Source organism: Eutrigla gurnardus (assembly GCF_963514095.1).
Source record: "Eutrigla gurnardus genome assembly, chromosome: 9".
Taxonomy (NCBI): Eukaryota; Metazoa; Chordata; class Actinopteri; order Perciformes; family Triglidae; genus Eutrigla; species Eutrigla gurnardus.
This window is the reverse complement of record NC_139923.1, coordinates 3917070-3932308: the sequence shown is the minus strand read 5'-3', so window position 1 is coordinate 3932308 and position 15239 is coordinate 3917070. Positions and strand designations below refer to the sequence as shown.

At 45.7% G+C, this 15239-nt stretch overlaps 1 protein-coding gene across 6 annotated transcripts in view; it reads right to left on the bottom strand.

Moving 5' to 3' along the window:
* Window positions 1-15239, bottom strand: part of LOC311019147 (voltage-dependent calcium channel subunit alpha-2/delta-4-like) — a 155540-nt gene that overhangs the window by 128278 nt on the left and 12023 nt on the right. For all 6 annotated transcript variants that reach the window (XM_084018390.1, XM_084018386.1, XM_084018388.1 and 3 more), the window contains 6 exons: window positions 9842-9923; window positions 6340-6456; window positions 5512-5571; window positions 4199-4361; window positions 3984-4115; window positions 2439-2499 (listed from right to left, as the gene is read on the bottom strand). In XM_084018390.1, coding sequence (XP_083874516.1) covers window positions 2439-2499; window positions 3984-4115; window positions 4199-4361; window positions 5512-5571; window positions 6340-6456; window positions 9842-9923 — 615 coding nt within the window. The remainder of the gene's footprint in view (window positions 1-2438; window positions 2500-3983; window positions 4116-4198; window positions 4362-5511; window positions 5572-6339; window positions 6457-9841; window positions 9924-15239) is intronic.

Sequence of the window (15239 nt, the reverse complement as noted above, 5' to 3'; positions counted from 1 at the left end):
TGGATGATATTTATAGCTCATAATGTATTATTAAAGAACCAATCCTTCATTTTTCTGTGATCACATACAGTACAGTCACATTTTTATGGACACGAATAATTAAAAAAATAATACATCCATAGAGCTTTTAGAAAGGTGCAGTATCACTTCTCGTGAAAAAAAAAATGTTTGATTGTGAATTAATCATTTTTAAAAATGTTGTCGGCCCATAATGGTTGTTTTTTTTACCTCTGTGTAGATGTGTGACATGTGGCTGCAGCTTCTAGCAAAGCTTGTGAGCCAATAGAATAACGACGTTGGTATCACGTGGTATCTCTGTAGTCAGGGGTCAAGAGTCTTTGAGGTGGCCAGTTTGTGTGGAAAAAAGGGAAAAATGTCTGAGTTTGACAGTAAGCGGGCGGCATTTCGGTACCAGTCCCAAGTACTTAGTGACAAAAGGGGGAGCGAGACCAGAGTGAACATTGGTTCAGTGTTTGATCGTCGGAGTCAGCTCAAGGAGTTTCAAGGACTGAAAAGAAACGCAAAGGTGGCTACTTTTCTTCTTGACCGGTAAAATATTCATCAGATCTGTCTTTTTAATATCTTATCACAGTGTATTAACCGTTAGATAGAACAAACCGGCAACCCATTGAGGGCGGATGCACTTCGAGCAACAGCTGTTGTGATGTGAATGCAATGGAAGGGGGGAGTTCGAGTGCGACATCTAGTGTTATCAATGTTGTCAATTGCACCTTTAAATAATAATAATAATAATTTATATATATATATATATATATATATATATATATATATATATATATATATATATATATATATATATATATATATATATATAATCAAAGCAAGAATAACAAAATAGTTGGTAGCTGCAGCCCTACAGTTAAGAGGTCAACTTATTATGAAAGTTGAAAGATGATAGCCCTATCTAAAGTAGTGTAAAAACCACAACAGCTATCAATGGAACAACAATGAGCTCAACAAAAAACAACCAACTTGAACAGTTCAACAAGACATATTACATATTGTCATATTAGACAATAATTACATTACGTTTAAATGTAGGCATGTTACTGATGGAGGGAGGGAGGGTATGTGTGCATGAACAAAAACAACTAATGACACACAACCAAACCCATCCATGCATCCAAACCCAAACAGATCACATATTTAAAATGTTTCTTCCCATGCTGTCCCCTCTTATTTATCTGTGTCATTGTATATGTTTTGTAAATCAATATCATCCGTTATTGACTTTGTATTTATCATGTCCACACTTTTGATCTGTGTCTGCACTTACAGATGAATCAAGGGGAAACACGAAGAGTCAGCATTTAGTTTGTTTCTAAACTGATCAAAATGGAGAGCTTATCTCCACATTACTGATATGAACAAGGAAAAACGTGTCACTGTGCATTGAACGCAGCAGCTTCTTCCAGCTCAGCTGCAGTGAAACCGGAGTGACGAGGCGTTCGGGGACATATGCAGCTCTCTGGTATTATTTAGAAATGCATGAACAGTCGCATATGGTGCCATGTGGGCAGCAGTGACCCGGCTAAGGAGCGGCTTATCGTCTTTTCCAGAGGATCAGGACTCTGGCTGGCCACTGCTCAGCCGACACACGGCCAGCAGAGCGACTGACATTCAGCATCGCACTGGGAGTTCCTGCCTTTGCATTCTGTTGTCATACTGTAAATACACTTAATAACAGGCACACTTAACAACACACTTTCCCAGAATTTCACGTCAGTGGTTGATGAATATTCCTGATTGTATTTTTGTTTGTGATTTGCGGTTCATAAAATATCTCCTCCCCACATTACAGAAGTGTGCAGTCTTTTGTTCCACAAACATTTTAACATGCTGTGATCAACAAACAGAGAATGCAAAATACTGAATTATTAACGAGGAAGAAATATAAAAGCCAAACTCAAGCTGGTTTAATGGTATTGGGAGCTTTGAGGCTGAAGGCAGTAAAATGTAAAACTATAAAACACACAATACTGCTGGCAAGTTAACATCCCATCTGCCTCAGTGTTTCCAGATAAGTAGTGAATATAAGTTCAGCGTGTTCCTCTAAGCTGAAATATTCACAACTTCTATGTAAATCCAGCTAAAATCGTCATAATGATCGTTTTTCCTCAGAGGTAAAGGAGGAAGTAGAGTGATCAAGGTCGTCAGCTGTCCTTTTCATCTTCATCAACAAAGTCTGCAGTCATGCTAGAAGTGAGGCTGTGTTTGGGCACATCAGTGCTATAGGCTACACATCGCAATGTCAATTAAACAATAAATACCTCACGATGGCACTAGAGGAGAAGTCACCAAAGTCATATGTATTCATCATCTCTAATATAAGGCCAATCCATCCAATAATTGCTGAGATATTTATTTCAATTATTTTCTGGTTTAGATATGAGAAGCCAATGTTGGACTCGACTCACCAGTTTCTGTTCCTGCAGTCAAAAGCTGCCACACCGTTGGAGTCTGGAGTCCATTTAATACCTGACGGAGACACAAGGAGTTACTTCACAGCATAATCTACCTCTCTGATACTTGAAATACTATTAGCTGCAACGCATCAAACACATCCAAATAAGAAATATCCTGTAGATGAGGGCTGGGGGATTAAAAGATCTCCGTGATAAGCCTTGTACATTTTTAGAGCTAACCACCTATAAGCAGTCAAAAATGCACAGCCAGTCAGTTTTTGGCTTGCATGTCAAAGTCCACACCCATTTCCCACCGCAAGGCAATGTTTGAGTTAACGGCAGTAAGGAAGAGTTGGTGAAAAGAAAGTTCTAGAAACCACAGCAAGAAACTGGAAATTTGGGAAATTTCCCAAATTCTTTGTTGTTCATATCTTGTTTCGTTTTTGTTTTGTTCGCTTTTATTTTCTGTGAGGCACTTTGTGCTACTGTAAAGTATGAAAAGTGCCATATAAATAAAGTTTGATTTGATTTGATTTGAAAAAGAAGGGAACTTCGGGAACCAGTGAGGAGGACGAGAGTGGAAATGGAAGTGGTTTGGTCACCTAAAAAGTGACGAGGCTACAGTAGAGATACAGTACATAGTGCAGGTTTGTAGTGCACACCAAAAGACCTAGCCCAGAGGCCGGCTGTGGCTCAGAGGCCGGCTGTGGCTCAGAGGTAGAGCGAGTCGTTCTCCATTGTCCCTGATGCTGCACCATCCGCGTGTGAATGTGTATGAATGAGTTAGATCCTGATGTGCAGGCGGCTCCTCTGCCATCAGTGTATGAATGTGTGTGTGTGAACGGCTAAAAGTGACCGAATGTAGTGTGAACCGCCTTGAGTAGCTAGTTAGCTAGAAAGGTGCTTTATAAATGCAGTTTCATCCATTTACCTATAGTTCAGCCGCACAACTGAGCCATATATGAGCCTCACCACAGTATTCCCAGATTTAAATTTCGTAACATTCGTAAAGTTGTATTGTTTAGCTAACTTGTATTTTTTGCACACTCAAATGTTTATTTCTACCTCTGGAATATAGTTGTACGTATGTAAGTATGCCAGGTCCTTTGTGATCCACTGCTATGAACCTCTATAAACATTTCAGGTGTTCCTTTCCACTTTTCTAGACTTGATTAATTAATTAATCAATGTAAGATTAATACCGGTTCACATTTAATCTGAGTTATTATGTGTCTGCTTCTCCAGGTGAGGCAAGGTCACAAACAAGACCCTAGCATGTCTCTCAGGGCCGAACACAAAGTTCTTCCCTTTAACCTTGACATAATACAGACGTGGTGGCTTCCTCAAGATCACTGAGGCTTTTATGTTGTTTATGTTGTGGAGGGACAGGAGGCAGAATTGGGGTTGGTACTGCTAAAAACCTTGATTCTCACAATGATCATCGGGCATCAAATTAATATTTCTGAATAAGACATCTACTATCTCCAGAGGTCTCCTTGCTTCGACTCATACATTTTTCCAGAACACTTCTCTCTTGGAGATAAATCCTCAACTGACCGGGGTAGATCCTGAAGAAGCCAGTGGAGCTGCCGAAGAACTGCCAGGTGAGCGTCGGATCCTTCTGGAAGTTACTAATGAAGACGTCATTTAACGCCTCAGAGTTGTAGATAGCATTGAGGATGTTGGGATCTGCACACAGAGAGGACGGAAACATCTGAAGAGCTGAACCTGACAGGAACTTTCTCATACAGATCTAAAGGATGACCTTTGACCTTTGTTGTAGACGTTGGTGGGAACCTGGATGTCACTCTGGAGCGTGTTCACCAGCAGCTTGTTGAAGTGTTCGTTCTCCTCCAGGGGAAACTCTCCACCCAGCTCCACACTGTTCCCATCCTCGTCCACAGTGTTGATCATCATGGAGTTGTAGTAATCAAACTGATGGGAGACAGGAAGTGGGACATGGAGAGGTTCCTTTCAGAATAAGATAATGGCTCCTAAACCAACCAGTGTCGATACAAACCACCTTAAATATCCTTAAGACCTTACAACAAGTCTTTACAAGTCTCAGCTGGGATTTAATAAAACATAGTAGATTGAAAGAATACAAATGACTGCATGAGATTTACTGGATTGACAGCAGAATTAACTGCGGCTCAGCTGATACTTTAACAAAAAGGAACTTTTATTGGAATTTTAAAAAAGAATAAAGAATAAAGCATACTCCTCTCAGTTCTACTGTATTATATGATTTCACCTGAATAACACTTAAGAATACTACTTTATATTCATCAGGACACAATACTGAGTTTAATTACTTAATCATATTATTTATGATTCTGGTGTAATCTGTTATATTGTTCCTATCACATTAAATGTAATAGGAGTGTGATATTTGTATTTGTTGAAGTGACTTGATTTTATTGTTTCATCTATACTCCTGTTTATGTACTGTGATTAGAGTTGACCTTAATAAGAAACACTAAAACTGTTTTTAATTATTGCAAATATGTTTTTATTCTCTTTTCTTTCTGTAATGCATTTTTAATTTTTATTATTTTCTTTTAATTCTTCTATTTTTTTTTCTTCTCACTTTGTTTTATCATGTGAAGCACTTTGAGTCTGCCTTGTGTATGAAATGTGCTATACAAATAAAGTTGCCTTGCCTTGCCTTGCCTAAAAATAAATGAAGAAAAAAAAAAAATGTCTATATAAAATTCTAGTTACAAAACAAACAAATATATATAGACTGGATGATTGCAGTGTCAACCCAGTTTCTTTACAGGATCAGTGAAGTTGTGATCTAATTTCAGGTGTCAGCTGTAGCTTAAAAGCTTCATCCTGCTGTTGCCTCAGAGCTACACACAGTTAGCATGCTAACATTAGCATTCAGCTTAGACTGGCAAATCACAGTTTAGGCCAGTTAAACGCTTGATGGATTATCTAACCTTGGCAGTGTTTCAGTTTTCTGCAGCTTTCAGTGTGTAGTAAAATATATAAAGAGAAGGACAACAATGACATGAATAGCTTGAACTGCCCTTTAAAATCAGCTGGTTAGTCATTACAAGGATGATACAAGAGCACCAACCTGCAGTGAAGAGTTGTATTCGTGGTACAGGTCGGCGTCCTCTGCAGACTCCGCTAACCTCTGAGACAAGAAACAGAAACGCCTTTGAGTGCAGCAGAGAATAAAAACAATGTTTACCGTGTGGAGGATAATCTGCCTTTTAATAACCTTGTCATGGTAAGTAATGTCTAATTCATCATCATCATGGTCATCACAGGATACATTAGACAGTTAAAACCCTAAAATCCCCTCAGATTGTTTCATATTTTGCAAGTCTGTATTTCACAATAAAAATAATATTCTTATAAACCCCACTGAATTATCTTGTGACAATCCACTGCTAGTCCCATCTCGGTAGCCATGATCCAGTGGGACCTGTCTCTGTGGCTATGTTCAAGGGGAGTCTCATCTTCGTGGTAATCTTCCAGTGGGGTCCGTCGCCATGTTCCAGCGAGATCCTGTCTCTGTGGCTATGTTCAAGGGGGGTCTCATCTTCGTGGTTATCTTCCAGTGGGGTCCGACGCCATGTTCCAGCGAGATCCTGTCTCCGTGGCTATCCTATCATGTGGATTCACCAGTCAGCCAACCTCGCTGATGCCCTGGCCGAACTCCAGTTTGCCTGAATCCGGTCCTCAACTCCACCTGCCCAGTCCAGCAGCCTGCCCACAGCGGAGCAGAACCCTCTGGTGTAAGTCGCTTTTACTGGTCTCAAGTCTAGACACCAGCCGTATGTTTATGACTGTAGTCAAATTTAAAGGAGGTGTCGTACTGGACTAGATTAGAGGTGTTTCTCATTTTTACATATACAGTATGAGGGAGTAGAAAATTAGAAATCATATTTGTCCTCACCTTCACTGACTTCATCTTGCTTCCCAACATTCGCTCGATTTCATCCGAGTAATCCTTCACCAGGTCGTTTCCATTCAACTCCACGATCCTAATGATGGACTCAACATCCTTCAGTTTCTGAGAAGAGACAACCACAGAATTTAAACGGATAGATTCGAAGGTATCAGAACTCATAAGTTGTGGATCCCAGGAGGAGAAGCTGAGTTATATATCCCCCCCAAAATCCAGATTTAATTTGTCTAACTAAGGAGGTGACTCATCAAATTGCAACCTTTGGTCAGTTGAGTGATGCAGATCTACAATGTCACCAAGGGGCGTTGCTCATGAAGCTGTCCTCAGAGCAGCAGAGGCAGTCACATTTACTGTGATAACTGTCTTGGTTGGCTCAACATCTTTACTAGCATTAGCACTAACACTCAAGCAGCTGAAACTCCTCACCAACATATTTAGTCACCACACTCTGTGACATTTATGAGTATGTCTGACATCTTAGAATGAAACCAGTATTCGTGAACTGCAGACTATTAACGGGGAAATATCACAGTATGACGTACAGATTTTCCCTCACGGTTCTGATTGAGGTAAGATCAGCTTTATTTCAGGATGTTTTCAAACAGTGTTGGTGGATTGGTTTGTTTTCATCAGATAACTCACAGTATTGAGAGACTCTCTCACGTTACTGCTGTGATGTGGAGATGTGTGGGATTGGTTCTTGTTTCTTTTGTTGTTGTTGTTATTTTTACAGCGAGGCTCTCCAAGTTAATCAGGTAATTTTCTCTGGCTCAAGAAGCTCGAGGTGGATCAGCCAGCAGAGAGTGAGGATGGACAGCCCAGTTCGGTTATTTACACTCTGAATCACTCCATTAAGTAGTTCGCTAATACCAATTAGTCCAAGCAACCCAATTACTGACATGACTACATGCAGAGCCAAACTTTTAGTGTTACCTCAGCAGGTATCTCTAATCTGCATCACACAGGAAAACCTGGAACTTCAAGTGAGAGTTTAACTGATGCAGGTTTCAGGCTGATAAACCTGGTCTTTGTGGACAGAAGGCAGGTAGAAGTAATACACTCATGTAATCAGTGTATTGATAAGCTGTCACTGATAAATACAAGGTAGCGCGTCATAGCTGACCGTTCAAGCTGCATTATTTTTTTCGCATTGTAATGACAATACATTGCTCTGTCTGAAATACATGGCGTGTGATAGTTAGCTGCATCCTCAGAAAGTTTTGCTTGCTTTTACCTTTTTTTCCTACCTCGTCTACCAGCATCAAAACAGGAAGGACGTAGTGAAGCAGTAAAGCCTGCCTCTTGCTCGAGTGAAGTGTGACATTGAAGAGCGGTGCGACTCCACTGAGAATATTTAAACTTTTTTTGCCATGCAGAGAAGAGAGGAGCGCACGGCACATGTGTTGTACCACAGAAAAACAATGGTTTTGCAGGCGCCAGATCTCTGGCGACCATAAAGAGTAGTCCTTTCAGACCTTCGACTGGACACAATTTGCACACACGTTTTTGGGGCAGCAGATTACAAACCTTTCAACAGTAATATATATTAAAATAACATCAAACCAGAAAGTTATTTATTATACTTTCTTTCCAGACGTGTTGCTGATGGTTTGTGGTTGTGTGTTTCTGAAAGCAGACCAACTGTCTGCAACAAATCAAAATCTGACAGATAAATGTCTAAAATCAGAACAGGCCACAAAGCCTGATGCTGGTAAAGAGGGCTTGGTCCTCAATCTGGGCATTACCATGATCCCTGTGTGTGTGTGTGTGTGTGTGTGTGTGTGTGTGTGTGTGTGTGTGTGTGTGTGTGTGTGTGTGTGTGTTTATGCACACTCCCTGGTAAACACATAAATACACTGACACACACAGACAGACACTCCTCCTGTCGCTCTCTGTTACAACCAGTCTGGTGGCCTTTTGGACCAGTTTGATGTTCATAAGTTTATTTTAGTTGTATCGCTCAAGTAGTAAATGACTTCATATCATTTGATCATCCGATCACCCTAATCCAAACCAAACCGTCATCCTGCTTAGAATTTAAAGAAGAATCCACACGAAACAATACATTTTACTGGTTAGGATATGCCTCTAAACGACCTACATGAGTAAATCGGTTGGCTCTTTCTATACAGTTATTCTTGCTATTTTACAGGTTCAATTCCCTGCAAGTTTGGCAGTGAGTCAGTAGTAGCCAGTTAAAAGGGGGGGGGGGGGGGGGGGGGGGGATTTATCTTTAGAGATCACATGTTATATTTTGTGGTTATGGCCATAAGAAGAGGACATAGTCATTGTGACTGTTCGCACAAAGTTGTCATGGAATTGTCCAACATCATAATTATGGTGTGGGGGTGTTTTTCAGGAGCTGGGCTTGGCCCCTCAGTTCCAGTGAAAGGAACTCTGAATGCTTCAGCGTACCAAGAGATGTTGGACAATTCCATGATCCCAACGTTGTGGAACAGTTTGGGGACGGCCCCTTCCTGTTCCAACATGACTGTACACCAGTGCACAAAGCAAGGTCCATAAAGACATGGAGGAGAGAGTTTGGTGTGGATGAACTTGACTGGCCTGCACAGAGTCCTGACCTCAACCCGATAGAACACTTTGGGATGAATTAGAGTGGAGACTGAGAGACAGGCCTTCCCTCTAACATCAGTGTGTGACCTCACAAATACACTTCTGGAAGAATGGTCAAAAAGTCCCATAAGCACACTCCTAAACCTTGTGGTTGTCAGAATTCGGACAAGACGTGGACTCGAAAAAGGAGGTGAGGACCCAAATGCAGTCAAAAAGGATTTATTTAAATCATTAACTAAACACAAAACCAAAACTAAGACTAAAACAAAGTATCAAACAAAGAAACCACAAAGGCAAAAACGACCATTCAAGAAACACTTACAAAAAAGGAACCAAAACACGAAGGGACACGGGAGGCAGGACGAGGTACAAAAATATCCAAAGACAAGACGTGGTGCAGCATGCAGGGGAAGACAGCGACATCGACATCGACAATGAACCAACAATGAGACAGGGGAAACACACAGACTATATACACAGGGAGGCAGGGAGCTGACGAGGAACAGGTGAAACACATCAGGGCAGGCATGGTAATCAACACGAGAGGGTGGGGGAGTCAAGACAGCGGAAACAACAAGGACCAGGAAGTACGAGACAGGAAATCACACTGAGGACAAAATTACAAAATAAAACAGTAAATCAAAACCAGGGAAACAGAACATGACAAAAACACAGATCATGGAGTGGAAAGCCTTCCAGAAGAGTTGAAGCTGTTATAGCTGCAAAGGGTGGACCGACGCCATATTAAACCCAATGGATTAAGAATGGGATGCCACTTGGGATGGGATGTTACAAGCTCATATGCGAGCCAAGGCAGGTGAGCAAATACTTTTGTCAATATAGTGTATGTATATATAGACACACGCTCACACACGGGTGTAAGACAAAGAGAACCATTGAACATGTCTTTATTTACCTTCTGCAGCAATAGAGAGCCGGAGTATTTGGTGGTAAGGTCTCGAAGCTCAACGGAAAGCACCGATGCCCACTGCTGCACCCTGAAACACAGTGGAGGAGTCAACCGTTAGATACAACATGAAGGATAAAACCTAGAGGTTACAAGAACACAACATCGGTATTATCTGTAATGGTGGTCAACAGCAACACGATGAGAAGAGTGAATCAAATGTATATAAATATAATTTTATATGACATCTTCTGGTAAAACCTTTTCCACAATGATGCACTACCCACCTCCAACTTCCAACTAACCCAGCCAGGATGCAGACATACATCCAGACCAGCTAACCAGAGCTAACTCAGAGATCCACTTTTCTCTTTTTTTTAGGGGGTCTTAAATGGGGGATAGCAGGTCAACATTAGATGCCACATAAACTGAAGGCTGGGAATCTGAAGATTCATTTGAGATGCAACCCATTTGAATATAGTGTGAAAGTATAAAAGGGCTTAGAACATTATGCTTGCTTATGTTTCATAAGTCTCACTCGCAAATCCCTCCATAAACTTCACCTGGTTCAGAATTCAGCTGCCCGCATCATCACCAGAACCCCCTCCATCCACCACATCACTCCCGTCCTGCAGCAGCTCCAATGGCTACCGGTTAAATTTCGTATTGATTACAAAATCCTCCTGTTAACATTTAATGCCATCAACAACCTCGCCCTCCATATCCGTCTGACCTCCTCCATGTTGCCACTCCCTTTTGCACCCTCAGATCCTCCTCTATCCACCAGACTGTCCCCTCTGCCCGTCTCAACACCATGGGGAGCAGAGCATTCAGCTGTCTGCCCCCCGGCTCTGGAACTCATTACCACCCAACCTCAGAAATATCACAACACTCCCACTATTCAAATCCACAGTCAAAACACATCTGTTTAAGCCTGCCTTTCCCCTATGATTTAAATTGCACTGTCTAAATGTAACTATCCTATCTTAACCGTCCAAAACTGTCTATTTAAACTTATTGTTTGACACAAATGAGGCGAAAACGTGAAATCTGCATCATTCACACGAGTTGAATTTTTTTCTACTGGAGTGAGACATTTGCATGACGCTGTGTCGGGAAAGCCTATCAGCTTTGAGATTCTCCTGCTGTCGTCCTGATGGTGCTGAATCATAACAGATGGAGAAATCTTGTATCCTGTGTCTGTGGTCACCCAGAGCGCTACGATAGTACCACATTAGTAGAGAGACCACACCAACATATGTGCAGAAACCAGAGATTGTCTGTGGTACAAGACAGACGGAGGATGCCGCCTCACAAATATACACAAAGAGTGTTGCCATGGTGATGCTCCGCAGCAACAGCAGCAGTGAATTGCGGCACAAAAAGGCAGTTAAATATGACGGTGATGAAAGAGATTTAGATAATCTGTTCTTCATCTGGGTCAAAGCAGAGAGCTGCAGGTGTCTGCAGAGCACAAACTCACAACAGCACAACAAACACAGATGCAGACAGAGCTCCGGTTACTGAAGTTCAAGTCATGGCATGTGTTGTCTATAACACTTGATGTTTTTTTTCCCCCGTATGGTCTGTATCTGTGAATAAATGTACAGTGCGGAAATCCCTCCACTTCGTCTCCGGCCTCACAACTTTATTTCGTGCTGGAGCTGAGCTATTAGCATTCGTGGCTAAGCTTCTCGCCAACCCCACGTTACAAACTCTTGTCTCACACGTGTACGTCACCAACGTTGTAGATAGCTTGTCTAGCTAGCTAACTAACTTAGCTACATTCCATCACTAATGTTGTGATTTTATCAGCCGAGAAGTGGAAGAACAAGTGAGACCTGTTGTTAGTGTTAGTAACCTTACATCCTGGTAGGGCTCTCAAGTTTTAAACATAGTTCAGCGTGAGATTTTGGCTGAAGGTACGTGTCAGGCAGCGTTATTTCCACGCTTCCCATTCATTTTATTAGCAGTGGATAGATATGAGAAACAGGAGAGAGAGAGGGAGATGTTTTGGTCCGAGAGGTCCAAGTTTCAGCTGTGTTAATTCAGTCAGGCTGAGTTTCCGTTACGCGTGCCATCCGCCTTTGATCTGACGTCAGATGTGACGGGATAATCTATATAGATATAAATTCACGTTTTGATTAAATTAGTTGCATTAAATAGTGTTTGTTGTGATAATTTATTGCATTTAAATGTGCCTGGAACTGTGGAAACCTGCCTGTGAGGTCTTGGTGATGTGTGCGCACTGCGCGCCGGTCAGCCAAACTGCCACTCCGCCAGCTGTAATTCGCCTTACGCCAAGAGTAGACCAGGTTGGAGCTGGCGAGCTTTCGGCGCAGTTTCGGCGAGGCTTTTTGCCACGGTTGCACCAAGCTGAATCTGTGACGCCTCCCTCTGCTGCGCCGCCACACCCATCTTGGCGCAGGCGATCCACCAAACTGCCAAACTGACCGTGCGCAAGGCTGCGGCTGGTTGAAACTTGCATTACGCCGGCTCCGCCGCCCTGCGCCACATGCGCTGCGCCACGAAACTAGGGCTCTAGATGTGGCGTGTGAGCTTGTGAACAGGAAGAAATGCATGTGTCTCACGCCCATGAGTGAGACTTGAGAGCCCTGACTAAACACACAGAGAGGCCTGTTGTTATACTAATGTTACATCCTGTGTGGCGCCCGCGGGACAGAGGTAAGGAGGAGGGAACCGGGGAGCATAATAAATAACGTGTATGTACCGCCGTGGCATGTGACAGCCACAGCGCTGTTGCCACCGCACTCTATCCATCCAAGGCACCGCGCAGGGAACGGACGGCGGGCCATATATGGAGTTCCGATTGCCCATCGGAATCATCGGCGTGGAGGAACACGGCTGGGAGGAAATCAGCGCAAGACGACCGGAGGGGATAAAAGGAGACGGCGGAGAACACGTTCGTGTGGAGAGTAAGGAGATGATTGAGAGAGAGAGAGAGAGAAAACTAAAAGCCCTGTGTATGACCCGCTTCTGTAGGAGAACCCCGCGCCCTGATCGACCCCCGGACCGTCTGACTACCCGCCTCTGCTTCGACCCCCGCCTGCCTGACCGCCGCCTCTCCCACCGAGCCCCGGACCGTATGACTGCCCGTCCCCATGTACCGAACCCCGCTCTCGCCCAACGACCCCGCCTCAGCCTCAGCCCCCTCAAGCCAGCCCCGCACTCCGCGGCATCGACAGCATCCCTGCCACAGTCTTTAATAAAGAACATTGATTGTGAATTTGGTGTGGACAGCCCTCTTTTCCCTGAAATTGGTCACGTAGCGCCTTCTCGTAACCCCGGAGGCGCCACACTGGTGGAGAATGCGGGCATTGTAGATCTGACCAATATCAGGGGAAAGCACAATGAATCCCGATCCTGATTACGCCGGTCTCTGTGCACAGCTGCTGGAGCTACAGCGGGCGCAGCTGGAGCAGACCGGCGCGCTGACTCGAAGGCTCCTCGAACGGGACCAGGGGAGCCGAATAGACCCCGCAAGGTTTCTGGTGAAGCAGAGGGAAGAAGACGAGGTGGAGACTTTCCTCCTAACGTTCGAAAGGACGGCCACCAGGGAGGGTTGGCCCGGCGACCAGTGGACGGACCTGATCGCGCCCTTCCTCTCCGGAGCGGCACAGACTGCCTATAGGGACCTCTGCGAGGTACGCACCGTCCCGTATGAAGAGCTGAAAGCGGAGATCCTGAAGCGGCTAGGACACACCCTCATCTCAAGGGCCCAGTGGGTACATGAGTGGACATTCAACCCCGCCGAGTCCCCGCGTATGCAAATGTACGAGCTGACCAGACTCATGAACCGGTGGCTGACCAGCGAGCCCGCTGTCCCAGGTCCGGTGGAGAGGGCGATCATGGACCGATACCTCCGTGCCCTGCCCTACGAGGCGAAGCGGCTCGCATGCCAGAGCAACCCCCAGAGCGCAGAACAGCTTGTGGCGCTCGTTGAGGGACACCTCGCGGCACAAGCGGTACTACGAGCCAGCCGTCCGACAAAGGTGGAGGCCCCAGGACGTCCGCGGAGCTCCAAGCCGGTAAAACCTCTTCCCCACCCCCCCATGGAGCGCCCAGCGCCAGCGGCTGACCTGAGGAGGTGTTTCACCTGCGGTGGCCTGGGACACCTATCCTGGGGGTGTCCCCTTCGCCAGGATGTCTCGATGCCCTCGGCTTCCTCCGATCCGAACCCCCGGAAAACCTGTGGACTCCTCTCCGCCTGCTGGGGCCAAGCAGACGGACCCAATCCCGTGACCCCCATCCGCGTCAACGGACGTGACGCCTCGGCCCTCCTAGACTCCGGGAGCGCAGTGACGCTAGTCCGCCCCGAATTCGCCCCCGGCCCGCCGCTTCCAGACATGGTGGCCGTGACCTGCATTCACGGCGAGACCCGCCGCTACCCCACCGCCCACGTCGAGGTGCAGACGACGCAGGGCACATTACAGGGCGCAGTGGGCCTCGTCCCGGACCTGCCAGTAGAGGTACTCATTGGCCGAGACGCGGCCCTGTTTCACCCCCTCTGGCGCTCCCTGGCAAAACGAGACGGGGCCAGGAAGCCGCCCCTCCCCAGAAGAGTGCCCCGTGATAACCCTCTATGTGGACTAAATGAGGTCGGCCCCGGGGAGCGAGCAGAGGAGGAGATCCGAGCCGCGCCTCCGGGGCGACGCCCCCTCTCCCCCGCCGACGAGGAGGAGAACCTCCTCGACCTGTTCCCCCCGGGCTCCTAACCCTAACCCTAACCCTAACCCAGGTCGCCGTGGTGGATGGCCACCCAGTGCAAGGGGTAAGGCCACTCTCACACCCATTTTTTGCCATAAAGAGAAAACTCTTGTACCGTGTGATAATGAAGGACGGGGAGCAGGTCGAGCAGCTGCTAGTGCCCCGCCCTTTTGTCCCGTCTGTCCTCCAGATGGCCCGACACAAGGACACCAATGCCCGAGTAACCTGATGGTTCCTCGGCTCTCCAGCCGTACTCGTTCAAGGTCACCCACAGGTCCGGCTCAGCCCATGGAAATGCGGATGCCCTGTCCCGGCGGGACGCCCTGAGCGGCTGGATCGCCCCTCCCACATGGTCGGAGCTGAGGTGGGGGTATGTGGCGCCCGCGGGACAGAGGTAAGGAGGAGGGAACCGGGGAGCATAATAAATAACGTGTATGTACCGCCGTGGCATGTGACAGCCACGGCGCTGTTGCCACCGCACTCTATCCCTCCAAGGCACCGCGCAGGGAACGGACGGCGGGCCATATATGGAGTTCCGATTGCCCATCGGAATCACCGGCGTGGAGGAACACGGCTGGGAGGAAATCAGCGCAAGACGACCGGAGGGGATAAAAGGAGACGGCGGAGAACACGTTCGTGTGGAGAGTAAGGAGACGATTGAGAGAGAGAGAGAGAGAGA